This window comes from Lithobates pipiens, unplaced genomic scaffold (assembly GCF_037356315.1).
Source record: "Lithobates pipiens isolate NorthernLeopardFrog02 unplaced genomic scaffold, aLitPip1_a1.2 Scaffold_23, whole genome shotgun sequence".
Classification (NCBI taxonomy): domain Eukaryota; kingdom Metazoa; phylum Chordata; class Amphibia; order Anura; family Ranidae; genus Lithobates; species Lithobates pipiens.
Genome location: NW_027507785.1, coordinates 280,258,124 through 280,280,023, shown reverse-complemented (window position 1 = coordinate 280,280,023; position 21,900 = coordinate 280,258,124). Strand labels below are relative to the sequence as shown.

The following is a 21,900-nucleotide window of genomic DNA, read 5'->3' as shown; positions in this document are numbered from 1 at the left end:
ACCAGGAACATTGATAGACTGGTTTCACACAGGTAACTCGTGCTTGTTCACAACAAAGGCAGTGCCTAGGAAAATCTGAAAAACTCCTATACTCATCATGGTCCTTGCATAGCCAAGTGTCCACTTCCTAGTGTAATGTGTGAAGAGGTTTTTGCTTGGAAATGCTCGTTACAAAATCTTGGTGTAGGACAGTGCTGAGTGTAGATTTTCCAAATGTGCCCAAGCAGAGCTCTACTGTGAAAAAAAAAAAAAAAAAAAAAAAAAAAAAAAAACAGTACTGCAGAATGGAGAGGGGGTGGGGGCTACAATACCTCATTTACATTAGCACTCCTGTGTTTAGCTATTCTAAAAATAGGGAACGTTATCTGGGACATAAACAACTTTTATGCCTCCCAGATTAAGTTTTTTTCTTGAATTTATACGTGCCCGCTTTAACTGCCTCCCGACCTGCCGGACCGACAAATGACAGCAGGCGGGATCTCCTTTTGTTTTGGGCTGAGGAGATTTGAAATCACTCAGTCTCACGCCAATTGTGGGCGCACTGTGTCCTTGGGACAATCTGTGCCCATCAGTGAGGCCATTCTGTGCCCATCAGTGATTAAAGTTAGTGCTACCTTTCAGTGGCACCCATCATTACCCATAGGTGCTGCCTATTAGTGTCGCCTCATCAGTGCGTTGATGCAGCTGCACATTTCATCTACAAACTTAAAGAAGTCCAGATATCCTGCACCTTGTTGGCCTTAACTCAGGGGTGCCCAACCAATGGCCTGGGGGCCACATGTGGCCTAAGGAGCCCTCTGATGTGGCCCGCGACCTCCTGCTCTGTGATGGAATAGAATACTGTTATTAATAGTAAGTTTATTACTAACATCACAGTGTATATATGGGCATATCTGTTCTACAGTGGTTACTGGGCTGCTTTCAAACTGATCCACAGGTGCAGTGCAGTGCACCTGGGGGTTACCTGCACTGAGCCATAGGCCCCTTTCACACGGTCAGTAGATTGGGCTGCCATATACCCGCTCAGCTCATTGTGGCCCGCGACCGGTTAACAAGTCGCTTAGGTGGCCCTCGCCCTTCAAAAGGTTGGGCACCCCTGACTTAACATAGTATGCCTTGACTAAGCAAACAAACTGTCTGGCAAGTCTGTCATCCAACATATGAACACCTAAATAAATACACTGCCATTTACTCAAGCAAATGTGCACAGCGTGAAATAAAGCCACCATTTAAAACATATACAAATCTTTATTATAAATTAATTAGGGTACAACTAGAGTTAAAACCTTTTTAAAACATTATATACAATAACATTATTACCATGTGATGTAAATTTTATCTACAAACTTTCTCAGAGAAACTTTAGCTAGACAAATTGTAGAAGAGATCAGTCACCCTTGAGGGCGTACATAATGTCATCCTGGCTGACATTGATCCTCACTCTTAGGTGTAAGTCATTCCTGCTGGACTCAACCAGGAGGAGACGCGAGGCTCCTAGTCTTAGACACACCGCCATGGTCTCCGACATAGTAGGGGGCTGCAGTCCTTCGATCCTACACAGTGCAATATGCTGGTGGTATACCTACATACAAAAACAGTGTCACATTAGCTTAAACAATGGATGAAAAAAAATAAAATTAGCATTAGCAATTTGAATGTCAAAGGAATATTAGGAAAACCTGAAACTAATGCTGAAGCTGCTGGGGTTGTGTTAGATATGCTTTAAGATACATCAATTCTAAAAAAAAAAAAAAAAAAAACATTAGGTTTTGTCCCTGTCAACCGCATTGAGATGTTTTATCTGGAAAAAAACACAAAAAGCGCTGGCTATATTGGGACACATTTCATTTTTCTGATGAATACTTGGCATTAACTTAACCAATTGCCAACCAGCTCATGCCGATAAATGTCGGCAGAAAGGCACGAACAGGCAGATTATTGTACCTGTACGTTGCGCTTTGAGAATCGGTTTGCAGGCACGCGCCCACCGTGGCCTCCATGAGTGTGATCGTGGGTCCTGCGAACTCGATGTCCACGGGGATACCCGAGAGTCTCAGAGAGGAAGAACAGGGATATGTAAACAAGCATTTCCCCATTCTGCCTAGTGACAGGACACTGATCACTGCTCCGGATTACAGGGAGCCATGATCAGTGTCGTGTCACACATAGCCCCAGCCCCACCCCCCCCCCACAGTTTGAATCACTCCCTAGGACACACATAAACCTACAGCGCCACCTAGTGGTTAACCACTTCACTGCCAGTCACATTTACACAGTAATCAATGCATTTTTGATTGCACCGAGCGCTGTATACATGTGAATGGCCCCAGAATCGCAAAAAAAAAAAAAAAAACAAAGCTGATCGCCGCCATTACTGGGAAAAAAATAAAAATGCCATAAAACTGTCCCCCATTTTGTAGACGATATAACTTTTGCGCAAACCAAATGCTTATTGCGATTTTTACCAAAAATATACAGAAGAATACGTATTGGCCTAAACTGAGGGAAAAATTTTTTGGGGGATATTATAAAAAAATCAAATAAAAAACGCAGAGGTGATCAAATGCCACCAAAAGAAAGCTATTTATGGGGGAAAAAAGGACATCAATTTTCTTTGGGGAGCCACGTCGCACAACTGCGCAATTGTCAGTTAAAATGATGCAGTGCCGAATCACAAAAAGAGCTCTGGTCTTCGGGCAGCCAAATGGCCGAGGGCTTAAGTGGTTAACTATTTGAAGGTATTCAGTTTTGGAAGCTCGGTTCCTTATCTGCCAACCCCACAGAGGTTCCCTTAACCCCCCCCGCCACCGGTCCCACGCATCGGCTTCCCCGCTGTACAGCTGATGCATGCGCAGCCACAGTATCTCGTGCACGAAACAATGTACGGGTACATCGTTTCACGCAATAGGGCCACCCTGCCGCAGTATATATGTAGTGGGTGGTCCTTAAGCGGTTAAAAAATAAATAAAACAAACAAACACACAAAATAAAAAACATTACAAAACACACCTGCTGAAATGTGGCTTCTTCAAGACCAGATCTTCTAAACTCTGCAATGACGGCTTTGAGAAAACATTGCTCCAATACAGAAGAGCTCCTAAAGAGGAACAGTTCACAAGTTAAAATACACAATACATTTGTATCTTATGCCCAGCACAAACAGGTTTATTTCTACTATCAGACTTCTAATTCTGTCTTGCTGCCCCATTCACAGCTGAAATTCAAAACTCTGGTGAAAGTTTAAACTTTCACAGTCAAAATCCATTGATGGCATACTCCCCATGTGATAGTGCTCAAGCCCTGGTGATTTCCTGGACAGACAAATTGCTACAATTGGGTAGTCATGCGTTCCTCCATAACACGAAGAACCCGTTTTTTTTTTTTTTTTTAATTGTAGTTTATATTGAGAGAATTTTTTTTTTTTACAGAAAATGAAAAGATACAGAACTGACAATAGACAAAGAAAGTCTGGAGCATACCGTATTGGAGAGACTGATATAACCTCATGGTAGCTACAGATATACAGTAGCAGTCAAAGGATAAAAAATAAATAACTAAAAGAAAGCAAACCAAAACGAAACGCATAAAGGAAATAAACAACAGAAAAGTATTACGTAAAACAATATTAAAATAAAAAGAAAGATTGAGAGACATCATATATGTCGTAATGCAGGGGTTGGTGCTTCAATAACATGACTAATATCTGACAAAAGAGGGTTACATACCACTATAAATTTCCTCAAGAGATAAGGCAAGCTTCGAGTGGCCATTGGACCAGTAGAAAAAGACTTAAAGTACCGACAAGAGTTTTTTAAGCTTTGACAGCATATCTGAGCAGTGGGAGAGCATGGGCAAATATAAGCGCTCTAACGGTTGCTAGCATCAAATGCAGCAGCTCACACACAGATTAATCCAAAGGGTATATTTTTTTCGCTGCTACGACCACACTTTTCTGCTGAATTGGTGGGTACAGCCAAGAGCTTTGTTCTTTGTGTAATAGTAATAAATAAAAGTCAGCGAAGTAAAACCTTTGCCATTTGGCTACTCGTAGACTAAATATTCAGCTGTTAATAAACCTAAATAAAATGCAAGGGGCTGAATGAATATAAAACAGTTTGTACTATAAGAGACGTTCCACGCAGAAATGTAACTTCCGCTGTTTGGATTCCTCCCCCTGCTCTGGTGTCACATTTGGCACCTTTCAGGGGGGAGCGGATATCTGCTCCCACTTCCAGAGAAAAATCGACTCGCATTGCGTGGTGATCTATGCAATATCTGACAAATCCTGCTTCCCCCACGCAGTCTTCTGGGAGACGCACAGGTCCCAGAAGACAGGAGGGACCAATCAGAATGTGCAGCGCGACTCGTGCATGCACAGTAGGGAACCAGGAGGGAAGCCAAAAGTCTACATTGTCTAGTTCCCTTACCAGGAATGGCGGCGGCAGCACTAAGAAGTCGAGCTGAAGATCTGCTGGGGTGCTGACATAGCAGGCTCCCTTCACAGGTAAGTGTCCTTATAGTAAAAATCAGCAGCTACAGTATTTCTAGCTGCTGACTTAAGTTCCCCCCCCCCCCCCCCCACTGGCAGAACTCCACTTAAAGGGCCAGTTCACACCACAGAGACGCAGTCCTGATGTGCTCCAGATGCTTTTTTCTATCTGCATTTTTGATGCAGTCCAGTGCAATCGCATAGTAGCCCATTATGTGTCACTTACCTGACACAGGACCCAGCTGTGGAGATCAATCTTCTTGGTGGGGTCTCGCAGCTCCGCCGCTATCATTTGCGCGGCATGCGCCGTAGACATCGGTGCCCGTCTTCGGGCAGATATCTCCTAAACCGTATAGGTTCGGGAGATATTTCTTGGACCTACAGGTAAGCCTTAATCTAGGCTTACCTGTAGATCAAAGTGGTTTATAAGGGTTTACAACCACTTTAAGCATACATAGAAGGTATTTACAGTGCATTGAAAAAAGTATTCATACCCCTTCAAATTTTCCACATTTTGTCATGTTACAACCAAAAACGTACCGTATTTATCGGCGTATAAAGCACACTTTTTTCCCCCTTAAAATCAGGGGAAATTGTGGGTGTGTTTCATACGCCGATCCCCCGTTGATTGTGAGTGGAGGAGCGAGCACCGATGATATCTATACATAGCCGAGTCGGCTATTCTCAGCTATTTCAGCTCATGCCCAGTCCCGTCCTATGATAGACATAACACAGGGACTGGGCGTGACTGTGAGCAGAGCTATCTGAGCCTAGCCGAGTACACTCAGCTATGTATGAATATGGGCGGCGCTCTGCTCCGCTCAGTCACGCCCAGTCCGTGTTATGGCCATCATAGGGTGGGACTGGGCGTGACTGAGCGTAACTAGCAGAGGATAGCAGAGCACACACAGCTATGTATAGCCATCAGCGGCGCTCGCTCCTCCACTCCGCTACGAGAGGAGCAGAGATACACAGGACCGGCTCTGTAACTTGGTGGCACCATTTTTTTCCCCTTAAAATTTTCCCCTAAACTTGGGGTGCATGTTATACGCCGGCGCATACGGTATTTGTTTTAGTAGGATTTTATGTGATGGACCAACACAAAGTGGCACATAATTATGAAGTGGAAAGAAAATATGTTTTTTTCTTTTTTTTTTTACAAATATGTGAAAAGTGTGGCGTGCATTTGTATTCAGCCCCCCCCCCCCCCCCCCGAGTCAATACTTTGTAGAACCACCTTTCTCTGCACACATACACCTACAAATATTTTTGGAGATGTCTCTACCAGCTTTGCACATCTAGAGAGTGACTTGTCTGCCAATTCTTTTTAGTAAAATAGCTCAAGCTCTGTCTGATTGGATGGAGAACGTCTGAAAAGCAATTTAAGTCTTGCCACAGATTCTCAATTGGATTTAGGTCTGGACTTTAAATGGGCCATTTTAACACATGAATATGCTTTGATCTAAATCATTCCATTGTAGCTCTGGCTGTATATTTAGGGTCATAGCCCTGCTGGAAGGTGAACCACTGCCCCAATCAAGTCTTTTGCAGACTCTTAACAGTTTTTTTTCTAAGACTGTCCTGTATTTGGTTCCATTCATCTTCCCATCAACTCTGACCAGCTTCCCTGTCCAGCTGAAGAAAAGCATCCCCACAAAACGATGCTGCCACCACCATGTTTCACTGTGGGGATAGTGTGTTCAGGGTGGTGCGCAGTGTTAGTTTTCTGCCACACATAGCTATTTGCTTTTTTAGGACAAAGTTCAATTTTGGTCACATCTGACCAGAGCACCTTCTTCCATGTGTTTGTTGACTTCTTATGGCTTTTAAACACCTCGATACAGGGCACTTACACCCCCTTCATGTCCAGGCCATTTTTCAGTGCTATAACACTTTAAATGACAATTGGTCATTCTACACTAACCATGTGAAATTATAATTTTCTTCACACAAAATAGAGCTTTCTTTTGGTGGTATTTAATCACTCTTGGGTTTATTTTTTCCTAAAAATAAAATGACAAAAAATGTTTGAAAAAAAAAAAAAGTTTGTCAGTAAATTTTGAAAAATAAAGTAATTTTTCTCCATCACTGATGGGCGCTGATGAGGCGGCACTGATGGGCATTACTGATTGCTGCCAGTGATGGGCACTTAATTGTAATCAGGGCACTTCTGTGAGGAGATGCCACTGATCGGCTCTCCTTACACTGTCAGTGTGAGGGGAGGAGCACCAAGTACCGGCATCTCCATGTTTGTGTGAGCGGCTGTGATTGGACACAGCCGATCACATGGTTAAAGAGCTGCGGCCACGGCTCTTTACACAGATCAGGGTATCGCATGTACTAGCAACACGAGCAGTCATTCTGGGAGGCAGTCATATGAGGTTCACCCAGAACAAGTACCACAGTAAAGGCGGCTGAATACAAATGCATGCCACACACTTTTTACATATTTATTGGTAAAAAAAGAAAAGAAAAAAAAGAAGAAGAAGTTGAAAACAAATTTATCATTTTCCTTACACTTCACAATTATGTGACACTTTGTTTTGGTCTATCACATAAAATTCCAATAAAATACATGTTTTGGTTGTAACGTGACAAAATGTGGAAAATTTCAAGGGGGTATATGAGCACGTTTTTAAGACACTATACATTGCTACCAAAAAAAAAAAAAAAAAAAAAAAAAAAAAAAAAGGTGGTCGAAAATAGGTGTCACAAACTGTTAACGAATGCAGAGGGGGTGGGAAATGAGGGAGTGAAAGAAAAAAAAAAATGCACGGCACTCCACTTTAAGCTTAAAACGGTACCCACAATTGCCACACCACCACGTTTGGTTTCCTACCCATTGAGTATTATATCAGTTTTTTTTTCATTTTGTCTTGGCCTCACCAAAGTTCTTCATGTTGAATATTTTTCTACAGATTTAACAGATCCTAGTTTCCGTTAGCCACAATAGTTAAGACTGGACGTTGAACCCGACAACCCATTTCACGTTTTTCTGAAGGCTTATGATAGATATATACACAAACAATGGGCACTTCTTCATATTGCCTTTTGTACTCCATTATAAAACAATAACACAGAAAGAAACAGCAAGGGGTCACCAAGTGCTTCCACATGCAGCCTGTGGGTGTATAGGGCTCAGTTTAATTTTACAATTGTACATACCGGACTGCTATGATGTAAGGGGAAGAGAACATTTCATCCAAGGCCGAGATGACATGTGGCATTTTTACCAAGGATGGTTCAACTTTTTTGCTAGAGAACTCACAGATCTCTGTTGCCCTGCGACAGATGTCTAAACAACGACGGGCATCACCAGACAACGCAGCCACCTGCAGAAACAGAACAAAGTGGGCATACGTGTTTAGAACCACATACTTGCATTACATTGCTGGTAAAAGACTATGAGGATTTGGATTTTTCAGTTACACCAATTTGGCTCTATAGCATCTTTTAGGCCACATATAATGCCGGTCCTAGAACTGCTAAATCCAACAATGCTTGTTCATGTTGTATTAAGTGGTTGAATCAAAAGTACATCTAAATCCAATTATTCTCTTTGGATAGAGAAGAGGATGCTTAAAGTTTTTTTTTTTTTGCTGTGTATACAGTTGGTAGGGTTTCCTCTTACTTTCTTTTGGATGCACAACAGGAAGCAACTGTAAAGTTCACCAAAGTGAGGGGGGTGCCTGTATAAGTAGTGCAAATAGAAAGTCTGTTAAGCTTTCTGCAAGCTTTGCAAAGCTTTCTATAAGCTTCGAGCAGTTTTGAGATGTAGGGCTTGTTTCATTTTAGACAAGCAGCTATCAGACTTCAAATAGTGCTGAAGATTAGAGAAGCCTGCAAGCAGCTTTTGTTCAACCACTTCAATGCCATGCACTTTTACCCCTTCATGCCAAGGCCAATTTTCAGCTCTGTCGTACTTTAAATGACAATTGCGCAGTCATGCAACAATATATCCATATGAAATAATAATTTTTCACACAAATAGAGCTGTCTTTTGGTGGTATTTAATCACCACTGTTTTTTTTTGGCTAAATACATTTATTTAGGTTATAAAATTATGCAAATAATCTTTATTAAATTGGAGGACAAAATGTGTTATGCTACATTTCTTTGGTGAAAATAACCCATTATATCAGTGTATAATATTTAGCCTGTAGGAAAGTTAGAGTCCACAAACTATGATAGAGATTATATATATCTATCTATATATTCTGAAAATCGATCAATCCTGGATTTACTGACAGCCTGGAGACCCAAAAACATCAGGCCGGTACAAATTATCTTTTGGGAAAGTAAACAGTCTGGGTGTTTAGAAGCATAGCAGGCTTTGTACATTTTTTTTTCCCCACAATTTTGGGGAAAACTAAGGAAAAGAAAATGTCACTTATTTTTCACATACGGTCACCATTGCAGTACAGCGTTGTCATTAAACTAGTGTGGTGTCAGTAAAAAAAAAAAAAAAAAAAAAAAAAATTGTGAATATATATATATATATATATATATATATATATATATATATATATATATACATATATATATATATATATATATATATACACACACACATACATACATACACACACACACACACACACATTAATATATATATATATATATATATATATATATATATATATATATATATATATATATATATATATATATATATATATACACATATATACATATATACATATATACATATATACACACACACATACATACATATATACATATATACATATATATATATATATATATATATATATATATATATATATATATATATATATATATATATATATATATATATATATATATATATATATATACATACACACACACAGTTTTCTTTACGATTGCTTATAGCAGTGAATTTCACGGCTATAAAGCAAATATTTTTTACTGAGTGACAGCGTGTAGACAGTGTATTGTTGTGATTGACCACAGCGAATCACATGGTACAAATGGGCCGTGATTGGCCCTGTCTGTACAATGTAATCACAGCTCTCAAAACAATTTTATACAATGAATATCATTTGGATCAATGCTTAACTATCCCAGCTCACAGTAAATAGTCTATTTAAAGTCAAAACTTTTAAAGTACTAATTCTAGATTTACTCAATTTTACCAGGAGGGTTTCTATATCTTCAGTTTTATCAAATCACTTCATAAGCATCTGACGAAGATGCCAAATCTTGCAAGATTTAACTTATGCACTCACCTCAAATACATGTATAAAATTCCTATATGGTATGTTTCAGGCCACACACATCAGCATTTACTTGTATATGCAAAGTAAACAAAATGACTTGGAATCACTCCCAAAAAAAACAAAAAAAAAAAAAGGAAGAACTCTAATCTAATAAAATGGTAATTAGCGTCAAAACCAAACACCCATAATAAATTTGCCGTCATGCCAATTGGTTCTTTAAAATTGTAAGTTGACAGCAAATGTAGCATTTGCTTTAATTTCATCAGTCCATCATTACTGATGGCAAATGAAGAGGAAAAGCGCCTATGTTTAAGAGGTCTGTTACCGAGGTCTGCTCAGCTATGACAAATTAAGGAAGAATACGACACCCTGCCTCATGAATGATCATTACATCAAAAAACGGTTTGCAGTTGGAGTGCAAACAGGGCATAGAGATGTTCAACTTTCTACCTTTCTAGCAACAAGCTGAATGGCATCATCATCAAATGCCTTGACGTGGTTCAGGCGAGAGGTGATTATCTGCTGCAGCTGTTTATGAGTGTAAGGCTGGAATGACATTCTTGTGAGGCCCTGTTCAATGAGAGAAGCAAAATGATAGAAGATAAGCAGAAGATTAAACTATTAAGACATGTTTTATATAAATAGCTCATGCTATGTTCTAAGCAAAAGCAAACGATTCTATGGTAAAAATAAATAAATAATGTGAACATACTCCAGTCTAATACAGAATGACAAGGCAATGTACATTTTATGAACAAGGACATGAAACACTGGGGTTTATTTACTAAAGGCAAATCCACTTTGCACTGCAAGTGCACTTGGAAGTACAATAGATCTGAGGGGGACATGCAAGTAAAATAAAAAACAGCATTCATGCTTGTACACGATTGGATGATAAAAATCAGCTGAGCATCCCCTCAATTTAGATCCTTCTTTCAGATATACAGCGACTGCACTTCCAAAGTGCGTGAATTTGCGTTTAGTAAATTGACCCCACTTTCTTACTTATAGAGGAAGTAAACTTCCTCTGCTGACATTTACCTATATGCAGGCCTAACCATAGGTAGTGTAAATATCTCCTAAACATGTACCGTTTAGCAGAAATTTACATTAAATGCAGCCAGTGACATTACTGGAGCATGCGCTCTGAAGAACGGCCACAGGTACCATTTCTTCCTAGCCCTGTGCCGTGACCAGCAGCTCCGCACGCATGCACGGGAGTGACGTCATCGTGGCTCCGGCCACTCACAGTGCCAGACCCCGCAAACCCAGAAGTAACGCCAGGAAAACCAGAGTTAGACTTAACTGTTTCTAAGAGTCGTCCAGGACAGCGCTAGAGAGATAGGCTCCACTTCCGGAGGCAGGAAACACAAAATTCAAATCCATAAAAGGGCGGCTTCCTTTTTTCTTCCCCAGTCTTTATCCAAGTTGGAAGACCATTCCTTCTTTAAAATCTTGTAAGCTTCCACAATAGCTTGTTTAATCCACCATGCGATTCTGCCTTTTGAAGTTTGGAAACCCAATTTTTTCCCTGAATGCAAAATAGAGCATTGGATTTTCAAATGCTTTCCAACAATTCCAGATACCGCAAGACACAGGTTCTCACATCCAGTTGGTGGAATTGTTTCTTTTGGATTGGTTGGGGACCCACAGAAAGAAGGCAACACAGTTTCCTGAGTTCTGTTGAATTTTGATACCACTTCAGAAAAAAACAGGTCACATTTTGGCAAAATTTTGAACAGAACGGGTCTAATCCTGGCTAACCCCTTAAAAGATCCTGCTAACTAGCGGGTCTAATGCCAGGGGTTGCGCAAAAAAAAAAAAAAAAAAAAAAATAAAAAAGTACCAATGGCCAGGCCTTGGTCCGCACCATCTTGTAAAAACTTCAAGGTGGGTGGAATACTTGCAAACACCTTCTTGGTATCTAACCATGAACAGAAAAACTTTCCAAAAATTTAACAAATTGCTTGGGTTACATTCTTTCTACTGGAAAGAATTGTGTTTACCACCCAGTCCTAAAGCCCCTTAGATTTCAGGAGGCTTTCCTCAGACACCAAGCTGACAATTTCAGGGTATGTATTTTTGGTGAACAAAGGAAGAATGAAATACTCCTGCGCTTGTGAAGGTGCTGCTGGTATAGGGTGGTAGTACTTGTGAGAGCAGTGATTTAGCAAATGATCATGTGTGTCTCGCTGCCTGAACTGTCCAGGAGTATTCCGAACAAAACAAAAGTGAAGGAGAAAAGAAGGGAGGCGCGTGATCCGACGCAGTGCCTCCATCAGGATTTTCATAAAAATCCTGGGGGGTGAGGACAGGTCGAATGGCAGGGCCTTGTCTTTGGGGGCGAAAAAACATTTCCCTGGGGTTTTCTTATTTTTAATAGGAAAAGCCTTTTTTCTTGTCAGCAGTACGGTCTAGAAATTTTTCTAGATCTTGCCCAAACAAGAGGTCTCCTTCAAATGGGATGTCACACAGCCTAACTTTTGAAGCCAGGTCTCCCGATAGCCTGACCGACTCTGCAGACCCATCTGCCATATAACCTGCCACCTTGTGCAGCATGGGTAGGGAATCAAGAATTTCCATTCTGGAGGTCACACTTTCCAAATGGCCTTGTAGCCGGTCCAACCAGACCCCTAAATTACGAGCTACTATTGTTGTAGCCATTGCTGGGTTTTAAATTTGCCATGGCTCCTTCCCATGACCTTTTCAGCAGTACCTCCATCTTCTTGTCCACAGGTTCCCCAGGGACACCCACGTCCTCAAAGGCGAGGTCCCTTGATTTGGCGCACTGAGAAAAAGCTGCGTCCACTTTGTTCCAAATACAGGTAGAATCCTCACAGAAGGGGAATCTCCACTTCAGGCTTTTAGGAAAAAACATTTTTCTCCAGTTACACCCACTTCTTTTTGATAGAGTCCGCTGTGTACTGGAAATACCCTGTTTTGGTCTTCTTTCAGGGTCTGATACATCTGGTCAAGTAGGGACAAGGTGGTCTCCTCTTTGATATCTAGAATCTTGTAGATCACCCCCAATAAAGGCATCCACCTCCTCAAGTGAGAGCCTGTATCTGGGTGAACTTGTCCCTATGCTCGGAATATATTTGGACAATACTATCACCCCCCCCCCCCCCCCATTCGTCACCCTCCTCTGGGGCTGAAGTTGGGGGAACTGCAGCTGGTTGTTTTGGGGTTTCAAGGTTCAGCAGCATTGACATTATAGCCTTCACTTCTTTAACGCCAAAAATCAATTCTTTGCATGCCCTCGATGCCTCCTTGTAACCCAATTTATCAATACAGAGTTTACAAAAATGGACTTGTTCCACCTTCTTTAAATTTTTTTGTACATGACGGACACCTCTTCTCCCCCCGACCTCTCTGATTCTTTGGGCTGAGAGAACAGAAGGAGAGAAAACGAAAAGAGAAGAGGAAAAGAAGAGGAGGAAAAGAGGAGGAGGAAAAGAGGAGGAGGAAAAGAAGAGGAGGAAAAGAGGAGGAAAAGAAGAAGAGGAAAAAAAAAAAAAAGAGGCAAAATGAAAACAGGCTGCTGTCAGAAACCTTAGCCAACCAGTGGGTGTATACCTTCACCAACACCTATGTGCACCCCCATCAGCCGCTGATGGGATTCACTTGACTCTTTAGCCTGGATCCCGAGACCGACATAGATTCGGTGTCCATGCTCGCTGCGCGACCTGGAACCGGTGTGCCAGAAGTCCCTGTCATACTCCTGCATTCCACAGGCTGGAATTCGAGGCCTAAGGAAACAAAGACTGGGGAAGAGGAAAGGAAGTCACCCTTTAGGGATCTGAATTTTGGGTTTCCTGCCTCCAGAGTTGAAGCCCATCTCTCTAGTGTTGTCCTGGACAGATGACTAGAGAAAGAAGTCAGCTGTCTCAGCAGTGTGCAGTCGCCACTGGTAGGCTTCGTTCGAAGGCATTTCATAATGAGCTAGTACGCAATGCATACTAGCTCATTATGCCTTTGTCTTAGAGGTTTTTTTTCTTTTGCGTTTACAACCTCTTTAAGGGCCTGCGTCAATGGCATCAGTGTGAGACACTTCCGAGATCATTCAGAATTTATAGACTGTGCATTTGGCCTGCAGTTTAATGCATCCAAACATCAGGTTTCGCATTCCTATAGACCTGATACCAAACGTGCCTCAAGCGAACAAAAGCCTATTGACACAAGTCATAACACTGATACTTTGGTAAGGTAATTTTTTGAGATCTAAAGTTTTCCTTCTAAAGAAGGTGACAGTAAAACTGCTTCATGAACATCTGGTTTAATAATTCACCAGCTACAAAGAAATAAAGCATCTCTTACCAGCCTGCTGGCTACCCGATTCATCATTATCCTCTCTGGCAGATCCATGGTGTTTGCAATGGCCAGTACAATCAGTTTTGCTTGTTTCCGAGTGGGCCAGTCAAACAAACTGTACATAACATTCTGCTTTCTGGTCCAAAGAAGGTCCAACTGGAAAATAATAAAATTATTAAACACATTAGAGAACATCAATTATGTTGCACAGCTGCGCAATGCTAAACAGAAGCAGTGAGGTAAATCTGAGAACGAAAGGAATCAGATTATACACAGACAGCTTCATTCAGAAATTCCCCCTTAGCTGCACTAAAGTAACACGGCAAAAAAAAAAAAGAGTAAAACCTGGAATCTGATTGGTTAATAGAGCCTTTAGTCTGAGTAAAAAATGTGTCTTATATTGATGAATATTTGTCAACTGCAAAGGCAATTCTGTCATAGACCTGTACAAATCTGTATTAGCTTGCGGTCCAGGTTTACAGGCATAGGGGTCACAAATACACACACAAATCACAGATTTAGATATTGGACCGGCAGCCTAATTTACATTAAAAATTTGTCACCAATTTGTTCAGTTTAGGTCTCTGGCACAGATAATGTTGGCTGGGAGTACAAGGAGTGAAAGCTAGAATTTCTCCTTGGCTGCAGATAACTGGCACAATCACTTAGACTGCGTTCTCCTCTGCGAGCATAACAGATCAATTGGGATTGGTGTACAAAGAAAGTTCCATAAAAACATGGATGTGCAAGTTTGGGGTGGAGGCACTTGACAGTCCTGACCTCAAACCGATGGAACGCCTTTGGTATGAATTAGAGCGGAGACTGCAAGGCAGGCCTTCTCTTCCAAGATCAGTGCCTGACCTCACAAATGGGCTTCTGGAAGCATGGTCAAACATTCCCATAGACACGCTCCTAAACCTTATGGACAGCCTTCCCAAAAGAGTTGAAGCTGCTATAGCTGCAAAGGGTGGGCCAACTCAATATTGAACCCTACGAATTAAGACTGGAATGCCATTAAAGTTCATGTGCTTATAATGGTAAGCGCCCCAATACTTTTGGCAATAGCAATATTTTTATATATGTTCAGAAAGAAAAGACCCAAGGCAATCTAGCTTGCCCAAGCCAAGGTTTTTATCCGATACAAGTCGTACGATAAAAGTGATTTGTATTGTATTAGAGCTGCAATGATCACTAAAGTCTGCAGCTATGCGACTAGTAATATGGATAATTTTTTCCCTTCTAACCACAATATAAAACGTATCGGAAGGCCACCACTGGCTCAAAGGCTACATATAGTACATTTTTATTCAGATGCATTGCCATTACCTCATCCACCAGCAATACAGTGGCCTCCCTTTTGGAGGCAGGTGTGCTGAATCTCTTCTCAAGCAGAGCAGCAGCGTGGTCTGCAGTTGCTTTCTGGCCAGTCAAGAGCTGAACAAAATATTGATAACATGAATATCAAACACCAGAGAAAAAAAAAAAAAAAAAAAAACATCTGCATGCTAAATAGTTTTACACAATAGATAACAGCTGTGCGGATTTGGCCTCTGCAGTGCCACAAAGCTCTCACCTTCAGGATTTGCACAAAAGCCTGATGAGGGTCTGTCAGCTTCATGCCATTGATCTCAATGTACTGGAAAGACGGCAGCTCATCTTCATCTGCTGCCCGCTGCAGACTGCGGATCACCTCGTGCACGGTTGCAGTTTTCCCAGTGCCAGGAACGCCAGATATGTACATACACCTAACAAGTACACACAGGAAATGTGATTTCACTCTACTTTACCTAGCCTTTTGAAGAGTCTAGTGCTAGGCACATCCAACCATAACCATGTGTACCTTTGGTTTGTAATCTCCTTTTCTTTTTATCAGCTGAAGACTAGTTGTTCCCCAGGTTACAACAGTTCGGTTGGAACTGGAGATTCTTGCCTTTCCTTCTTTACACTCCCTCAGCCTAGGGCAGCGTTTCTCCACTCCAGTCCTCAAGGTGCCCCAACAGGTCATGTTTTCAGGCTTTCCATTATTTTTCACAGGTGATTTGATCAGTTTCACAGCCATTTTATCTGAGGGAAATCCTGAAAACATGAACTGTTGGGGTGTCTTGATGACGAGTTGAGGAACACTGGCCTAGGGCAATCTTAATATGCAGTTTCACCTGTCCCCGAGTCTATGGGGACAACACTTTTCTTCTCTTCACTTCTAAAACCGGTTACTTTCACCCTACTGAACTGAAGGCCCTTAAAGTCCCTCCTCCCTAGGGAAACATGGACCCGGTGTCCCTGTCAAAAACTGTCCAGCCATCGGATAGTGTCCGCCCCTTACTGCGCAGGTGCAGCGCTTGCACAGTACATAGGACAAGGAGAGCAAGCCCCACCATCCAAGTGGACATACAGTAACACATAGTAACAGGGCCCCTCGCAGGCTCTCTTCAATCGCCTCGCTCTTTTTTTTTTATTCTCACTCTATGTCCACTTGGAATGTGGGGCTTGAACCTGGATTCACGGCGCAGGCACCGTTCATCTTCAGCGTCTCATTGTCCCCCATACTGCGCAAGCGCAGTACAGGGCGGACACTATCCAATGGGGGACAGTATTCAACATCACCGGGATACTCTGCCCCATTTTGTGTCTACATAATGTTGAACAGATCCCATGGAGGACTCCATGTCTAGTATCTTGTTATGTTTTGAGCATGTCTTCACCTACTCTAGTGTGAATACTCGAAGTAACCATTATTTGCCCCTGTGAGGGCGTATTCGCAGTTATACCATCTTTTCAATTAAAAAATATTGAAACAACTAGAGATTATTACATAATGCTCCCTCTCACTATGGCCATTAAAGACCTGGTGTAAAAATGGTGTACAGAGCATAACTGTTCTATAAGACTACATGCAAAGAGTCAAGGATTACAGCATCCGTCTGTAATGCAGTTTACTTTTACCTGCACCACTCCTGTTTGGACAACCCTCCAAAGAGTGTCCAAAGGGAGGTTTTATAAGATTTAGTGTCAGGACCCAAATACAGGATGTTCAAAGTCAAAGGATCAGCTTCTGCATCAAGTACTTGCATGTATGACACATTACCATTCAAAAATAAATAAATAAAAAACACACCATTAAAAATATAACTTTTTTTTGGATAGAGTGCAGAAGGATTAGAAAATCTGTCCATTTTTATTGCTGTCTGTGACCCCATTAAGGAAATTCACCCTCTATATATCCCGATTATCATTTTTGAAAGACGAAAAAAAAAAAATGTAATACCTGATTTAGAAACATTTGAGTCACATACAACTCCTACTTACAAATGAAGGGAGACAACAGGAAGGGACAGGAAATCTACCCCCATGGAGGGAAATTCACTCCAGTAAGCGTTATGGGAAAAAGGTCTCAACTAAAGCTTTATCACCATTCCTTGTTTCCACAACAATCCAAAATTTTCAAAATCCAAATTGTCACATGGACAAAAAGTGAGGTGAAATCTAGAGCAGGGACGCAAACAGCAAAACAAATGTTACAGGGGTGTTGACCCTTCCCTATGCTATCCAAAAAATACTTTTTTGGGTGGATGTACCTGCTCCAACTTGCATACAAATTCAACTTCAGAAGAAACCTATCTTGTTTGCAACCCGGTGACTGCCTATAGAGGGGAAATCTTCCAATAGGGACACCAATTCTTGAATTCTTCTACTTTGAAGTGCAAAGGAGGGTTTGGAGTCTTATAGACCCCCAATCTCTACATAAAGAGTACCTCTCACATGCCTATTACTGTCACAAGGGATGTTTACATGTGACAGCAATAACAGTGATATATAAAAAAAAAAAAAAATGTAAAATGACAGTATAAAATGAAATTTTTTTCTATGTCCAAAATATTGGCAAATAAAATTGTCTATTGGCAGGAGAGGTGGCAAAGCACTAGGGCTAAAAACTAATCAAATAATCGACAATTGATTATAAAAATAGTAATCAAATAATTTCATAATCGATTAATCGGCCAGTAACATATGGGGTAAAAAAAAAAAAATCTGAGCCCTTTACAGTAGTGATTATATTTTTGTACTGTAATTACTACTGTCACTGTTCTACAGTAAAAAAAATGAACCCCTTCCAGTAGCGATTATCTGCTTTTTTTGTACTATAAACGGCTCATTTTAGTCTTTTTAACCCCCATTATTTTACTAAACGTCTTAGGCCTGGTTCACATCTATGTTTTGGGCAATTTTTGCAGAAACGCACTACAGTTCATTTACATGGTTTCCTGTGGGACATGTTCATATCTGTGCTTTTTTCAGCCGCTGCATATTTGGAAAGTATCAGGGACTTTTAAACACAAAACTGTGTTTTTTTGGTTCAATATACTTCAATGGAGAAGCTGCAGAAAAGCGTGTAATACGTTTTTGCAGCAATTTGTATTTTTTAATCTGCCCCCCAAAAAAATGCAAAAAACGTAATTGCAGTAAAATCACGTGCGTAAAAATCATAACGCACAACAAAAAGCACTGCAAAAACAGATCAAAAGCAAAAACTGCATAGGTGTGTACCGAGCCTTATGCTGGCCTCAATTTTCAATTTTCAGGTGAGAATATTCAGATGAAAAATCTTTGTACATTCACTGAATGAAAGAATTGTGTTTGAATTTTCTCTTCATTTCTGAACAAAAACACACATACACTGTCTGAAAATTCCTTTGACCAAGAAGTTTTCTATTTCCAAATTTTCCCATCACTGTGGTTGAAGATGAAGGGCAATTTGACACTTTTTTTTAAGGTTATTAACTCTACCACCTCTAAAAAGTTTACTTACCCACCAGTTCCATCCAGCAGTTTACTTTCCACAAAATTGTACACATCCTGGTACTCCTGTTCCCTGCAAGGCAGAGATTCTGGTACGGCAGAGACATGGAGCCTGTAAACAGAAGCGGAACAACGTTAAAGTGATCATTCACTACAAACATATAGCTTATACCAATAGGTTTTCAGGCAAAACTAGAAAAGTTTTTTCTTTTGCATTAAAATGTAGAGATTTTTAGATTTGTCACTACAGCTATTCTAGTTCTCCAATTAAAGCAGAACTTTACCCATAACAACTTGAAAAATTATATATATATATATATATATATATATATATATATATATATATATATATATATATATACACACATACACATACACATACACCCTTTTACAGGGAAAATACATTCCACATTAGTAATAGTGTAATTAGTATTAGTGTTAATGTAAAATTGCCTCCAGCATTGGTTGGTCATTTTGCTGAAGCGCAGAGCCCCTGAGCAGCTGTAAATCTTTAGACTCGGCAGATTTGCCTCTAGTGGCCATTTTTGCAAAAAAAAAAAAAAGAAGAACCGAGCATGTGCAGAGCATGATGAGACAGTGTACTACTGGATTTTAACCATTTGGCGCCAAGCGCACGCAAATGTGGCCTTTTGGTGGCTGGGCCTTGGTGCCGAGTGGCCGTATATTTGCGTGCACTAGCGCCAAAAGAACTGTGCCAAGAGCACGCTCCCGGCAGCTAATGTAAACCTCCTGATCGCCGGTTGTGATCAGGAGTTTTCCGTTCATGTGATCGCGGTGACAGCCAATCAGGGCGGTCACACAGCCATAAGCCCACCCCCGCATCCGACTGACTCCTAATCAGTCCTCTCAGCCAATGGCTGATTGGAGTGTTCTTTGGGGAGGTAGATCAACAGGGGAGAGCGCATGGTTAATACAGCAGCTCTGATAAAGGGAGAAAAAAAAAAAAAAAAAAAAAAAAAAAAGAAGGATAGCGTGTACCCGGCATTACTTGCATTGTGAGAAAGGGCAGTAAAGAACAAGCACTGAGTAGAAATGCAATGCAGAAAGCAAAGTCTGAATATGTACTTTACAAATATGGCATGTGAATAGGTTGGGGTTTAATGTTATACTTGTGCCAGAAGTCTTTATAAACTGTGTGCCTTTTTGTAGCTCAAGAAAACATACTGTTCAAAAAAAATAAAAATAAAAACTGTATGCAAAACCATAAGGGCCGGTTTACACAGCGAGGCGAGGCGAGGCGAGGCGACACGGCTCGCCTCGCTCCCGCAAGTCGCCCCCATTCAGTACTATGGAACCGTTCTGAGAGGAGCGACTCGAGTCGCTCCGACTCAGAAAAAAGGTTCCTGTACTACTTCGGGGCGACTTCGGGGGCGACTTGCATTGACTTCTATACAGAAGTCCTCTGCAAGTCGCCGCTGAGCTCCCCGCAGGTCGCGGCGAGGTAAGTCGGAGACGCCTCGCCGCGCCTCGCTGTGCGAACCGGCCCTTATAGTTTCCATTCAGGCACTTTGTCCGCCCAACGTCATACAACGTTGTCGACTGTGCCGTGATATATGAATGATGCCTGCAGTTACGGCATCAGATATCTTCTTTTTCAGCTGGTGTTCTACCATATAGCGTCCGGTCATCAGATACTGTCCGCCCCGTATTGCACAGGCACAGCACGGAGCAGGAGATTTGGAAAATCTCCGAAGATGAATGGCGCCTGCGCCGTGAGTGGAGGTGCTAGCCCCACCATCCAAGTGGACATAGGGCTGCAAATATTAGAGGGCCCCTCGCGGGCTCGCCACGCTTTGGGCACGGCCTCGCTGGGCTCGGCTCTTTGTTCTAACTCTATGTCCACTTGGATGGTGGGGCTAGAACCTGGACTCACGGTGCAAGGGCCGTTCATCTTCGGCTATCTTCGGAATCTGTGTGTGCTGTGTACTGTGCATGCGCAGTACACAGTGGGCACTATCCGATGGGGGACACAATGTGATAGGACATCGGCAATCCCTGCACCATAAGAACAATCATAGAGGTTGTTCAGTCACTTGATCATTCTTATAGGCAGCGGCGGGAGGGGACATCCCCCTGGGGGTGGGTGTCCCCTCCTGCCGCCACCTCTGCTTCCTGCCATCGGTGATCCGGAGAAGGCACCGACTGGCGGCGGATGTTGACCATGAACTGGCGGGTCAGATGGTCCTGGAGTCTCTATTAGTGTTCAGAGGCCGGGCCCTCTCGGCCGGGAAGCCAGGATTTTTTTATTTTTTTTATAGATTTTTTTTGATTTCAGACTTCTCAGCCTAGGAGGTGGGATCTTGGGACTTATTGACCTCAGATCTCACTGTAAAGGGGACCTGTCACGCACTATTACTATTACAATGGATGTTTACATTCCTTTAATTGCAATAAAAAAAGTGATCAAATGGAGAAAAAATAAAAAATTTAAAATAAAAGCATCAAAACTAGAAAACTAAAAAAGTAAAAATAATAAAAGTAAAAATTTAAAAGTGCCCCTGTTCTCACATGCTCGCTCGCAGAAGCATACGCAAGTTGCACCCACATATGTAAACTACGTTCAAACCACAAGTGAGGTATCCCCTGCGAATGTTAAAATGACAGCAATAATTCTAGCACTGGACCTCCTTTAACTCAAAACATGTAACCGGTAAAAAATTGTAAGGCGTCGCCATTAGCGCCATTCCACAAATGTGCGCAATTCTGAAGCGCGACATGTTAGGTTTCCATTTACTTGAAAGAAATAAAAAATCTGCGCTTAGTAAAAACGAATAAGTCAGCAGCTGAACACTATAACCAGGATACTGGGCACAACGAAAACAAAAAGAAATAAAGTGCAGCGCTTGGCCACTAAATATGAATGTGGCTTAATAAATCAAAAAAAAAACTGAGATCAAAATATAAATGTTGTGAAAAACATTAATCTAAGATACTTCTGAAACTCAAGTGTCCAATAGAGTCAAAAATATTTTTTTAAATATTTCCGAAACTCAAGTGTCCAATAGAATCAAAAACGAGCTGTGAATCCAAATGATCAAAAATAAATTGATGCAGCAAAAT

General features: G+C 41.3%; 1 protein-coding gene across 2 annotated transcripts in view; it reads right to left on the bottom strand.

Moving 5' to 3' along the window:
- Positions 1-1,228: 1,228 nt before the first annotated feature.
- ORC1 (origin recognition complex subunit 1) overlaps positions 1,229-21,900 on the bottom strand; it is a 50,546-nt gene continuing 29,874 nt past the window's right edge. Inside the window, exons 11-19 of one of the 2 annotated variants that reach the window (XR_013262406.1) lie at positions 18,830-18,931; positions 15,596-15,767; positions 15,349-15,456; positions 14,029-14,178; positions 10,162-10,281; positions 7,655-7,821; positions 3,010-3,097; positions 1,680-1,738; positions 1,495-1,582 (exon numbers count right to left, since the gene is read on the bottom strand). Coding sequence is in view for 1 of the 2 variants with exons in the window: in XM_077453327.1 (XP_077309453.1) it covers positions 1,388-1,582; positions 3,010-3,097; positions 7,655-7,821; positions 10,162-10,281; positions 14,029-14,178; positions 15,349-15,456; positions 15,596-15,767; positions 18,830-18,931 (1,102 nt within the window). In the remaining variant the exon portion in view is untranslated. Of the gene's footprint in view, positions 1,583-1,679; positions 1,739-3,009; positions 3,098-7,654; positions 7,822-10,161; positions 10,282-14,028; positions 14,179-15,348; positions 15,457-15,595; positions 15,768-18,829; positions 18,932-21,900 lie in introns of both variants that reach the window. The other variant, XM_077453327.1, reaches the window with a different exon arrangement.